Source organism: Anneissia japonica, unplaced genomic scaffold (assembly GCF_011630105.1).
Source record: "Anneissia japonica isolate Jap-2015-1 unplaced genomic scaffold, ASM1163010v1 scaffold287752_len1182401_cov188, whole genome shotgun sequence".
Lineage (NCBI taxonomy): Eukaryota > Metazoa > Echinodermata > Crinoidea > Comatulida > Comatulidae > Anneissia > Anneissia japonica.
Window position 1 is genome coordinate 762,975 of NW_022687544.1, and position 3,488 is coordinate 766,462.

Consider the following 3,488-nt stretch of genomic DNA (forward strand, 5'->3'; position numbering starts at 1 on the left):
GGTATTGATGATTGTGGGGATAATGACGTTGGTGATGGTAATCATGGTACTGTATTGGCATTGCTGGTGATGATAATGATGATGCTGACAATGATGGTGGATGTGGGGTTGTACAGTATTAGTGGTGGTGTTACTACTAATAAATTTCCATGCCAAATAACATTTTAAAAAACATTTTAAATAAAAATAAATTGTTGAAACGAATCTTGAATAATTGCAATACCCATAGATACAATTTACATTTAAACAGATGAAAAAAAATATCCCAAATTCAAAGCAATATACATCACAAGGAACAATGCAATGTGCCAAGATGCAGTGTTAAAATCAACTTGCACATTTTAATATTCAAATTAATCCAAGCAACATCATACAATATGCATGTGTTAATAACCAAATTGCATATTTGCATATCACAAATATATTAATAGGTATGATAAAAATGAAACCCACTAAAGAGGCATCACGACGGAAAAATCCAAACTGTGCGCAGAATTGAAAGAAAGAAGAATAAAACACATTAAACGAACACAATGATTTATAAATAAATGAATAAAGATGGAAAGGCTTCAAAATTAATAAATCAACAGTATTTTATTCTAATTTTTAAAGATATGCTATCTTTATTAAAATTTGGAGACTCCAAAATAGTCAATAAAAGTATAAAATAGGATATTAACTTCCAATGCAACAGATAAAACAGTTCAGTATTTGTTGAGTTTTACAGACTTTTTATTACAAAAACCCATAAATTGAAAGGTCCAAAAATGGCATTATTAAGCATCTCTTAAATAATGTAGAAAAACTTGAATTGGAAGCTAATAACTTAAATAAACAAAGGGATAAATTCATAGAGCAATTCGAATATACATCTATTTTATCTTAAAAAATGCTTCACCATAAATTCACAAACGTGTTTGTAAATCTTATTATTTAATACTTTTATATTGTTATATTGTGAAACCCTTTATGTTGATGTGCATCAATTGGGGAAAATAGACATTTAAACAAATCAAACAAATACTGAAATAATTATAATGATCAATCAATGTACATAAAAAGTATGAAAAAATATATACATAGACAAACAAAATGAACATATCATTTTATGGATGAAATGAATGAAAAATTAAGCAGGTATAATAGAATATTTTTTTTGAAAAAGAGAAGATGCATGAACAATCGTAATAATATACACATTGCCTTTGTTATCTCATCTAGCCCAACCCTCAAATAATAGGTCTTAATCGTGTTCACCAACGAGCCATAGAACAAGTTAGTTAGGCTTAACATTTGTGTATGGTTGGGCCAAGCAACGAAATATTCTGACTTTTTGCACACAAGGCACAAAACGAATTAATGACTGCTCAAGGAAACGAAAACTATGTGGAAGTCAAAATGATAACATTGATTGTTATATATCTGATAATTGATGAATATTTTTTGTCATACTAATTTCCAAATATTAAATTTTATCATTCAAATATACTAGCAAAACAGCCAATATTGCTTTACCTCTATGAAAACAATTAAAATGCATATGCGCTTACCTTCCATAGTAGTAATATAATTATAATAAGGAGCAGTACACCCCCTAGTACAGCACAAAGAATTATCCACCATGCTATAGATTTGCTGCGTATCACTTCATCAAAGTCTCGCTTAACCTCCATTTTTAACTGTCAAGAAGAATTAGAAACATGGATGTATGATGTGAAAAAAAAACAAAAAAATCAGGCAGATATATAATATTTCAAATGTCTTTTGACTATTTGGACAAAAGCAGACAAAATTTTAGAATATTCTATCTTCTTGTTCTTGTTAGCCTGTTTTGTTCCACTGCTGGATGTAGGCATCCTCATCATTTCTCCATCCAATTGATCCCAACATTATTGTGTAGATCGTCTCTACCTCTTGGTCTTCAGAGTTGTGTGTTGTCCAGACAGTAGCCCTTAGTGTCCACCTCTTGTCTTGTCCTTGCATGACATGACCTGCCCATTTCCATTTTAGTTTTCATATTTCTTTGATCACACACTTTATACCTACTTGTAATTTTAATTCTATATAGGATAACTTATCTTCCTATGTGCCTCAATAATTTTTCTTTCCATACAATCTACCTTGATACACAATAAATTTCAACTCTCTGAGAATGAGACTAGGTTTCACAACCATATGTAAACACTGGGATAATACATTGGTTGCATAGTTGTTTTCTTAGACACATTGGTGGCTCTTGGTCTCTTTATCTAAATACAATCAATTTTAAAAGTGGAAAAATTCCGATGTAGACAACTTACTGTGTATCCATCGTCGGTTTCACTGCGCTGTGTAATGTATGTTCCATTGCTAATGGAAACACCCCCGCTGTATTGTATAAAGACAGTCTCAACGTTTTTGTAATCCTTGAATAATAAGAGCAAAATATTTAATATTTTCTTCATTTGTTGAGCAACAATTTCAACAATAGTATATAAAATACATAATAACATTAACCAAACAATAATTAGCAGCCATATGTTCCACAAGGGACAATGTCGATTATAAGTGAGTATAACAATAAATATATCAGCAACAATAACTACAGTATAACAATAATTATATCTATATAACAAGAACATCAATGTAATGTAACCACAATAATACTATAATAAAAAAACAAATAATTAATAATTTCTATGTAGTCTTATATAACAAAAATTACAATTAAATTTGATATTACCAGTAAAAAATTAAATTGTTTAATGATAAAGGAAAGATTGATAAATAGATTAAAAACCAAAAATTGTGAAAATAAAAAAAATGCTCATGAAAATAAGTAAACCTTAAATATGTTATTTTTCACGCTTTCTAATTCAGACACTTATATTTCACTTGCCCCATGAAGAAAGTTATATTGTATTACATTTTTTTATTCTCTCCCTTCTTTCTAGATCATTTCCAGTCCCTTTTCCATCCACCCCTCCCCCTATTTACCTCTATAAATGTACTATTCCATAATCTTGAGTTCAGAATAATCTTAGTTTCGCTATCTCCCTTGAGAGGTCCTATGTAGCAAGTTATAGTGAAACACTTTGCAGTTGCATCCGCTGACCCACATTCCTGCCATGGAAAACACATTGATGATATAGTTGATATTTGTAAACACATTAATGCTTTAATATGAGTAGTATATGGTACAGTCAACTCTCCCAATACCGACCACCCAGAATACCGGATTTCACGCAAAACCGGTCGTTTTTTAAAGTCCCAAAATCATTCCTATTCTTAGTGTATAAAAATACTTTCTGAAAACCGGATCTCCCAATTCCGAATTCCGGCCAAATTCTTAAGTCCGGAACAATAAAATTACCTTCTGAAAACCGGACGGCCAGTTTAAAACGATGATTTATTGACGAAATATGTTAAATAAATCATCGAGACACATCGACTGGCTCCAAATAACAACTATCAATCACAGAACAACACCACATGTACGATCGTTAGTG

At 30.7% G+C, this 3,488-nt stretch overlaps 1 protein-coding gene across 1 annotated transcript in view; it reads right to left on the bottom strand.

Annotated features, from left to right (window-relative positions):
• Window positions 1-3,488, bottom strand: part of LOC117119809 (integrin alpha-6-like) — a 71,748-nt gene that overhangs the window by 3,515 nt on the left and 64,745 nt on the right. The window contains exons 22-24 of the mRNA XM_033264736.1: window positions 2,977-3,102; window positions 2,301-2,405; window positions 1,551-1,679 (exon numbers count right to left, since the gene is read on the bottom strand). Of these exons, the coding sequence (XP_033120627.1) occupies window positions 1,551-1,679; window positions 2,301-2,405; window positions 2,977-3,102 (360 nt within the window). The remainder of the gene's footprint in view (window positions 1-1,550; window positions 1,680-2,300; window positions 2,406-2,976; window positions 3,103-3,488) is intronic.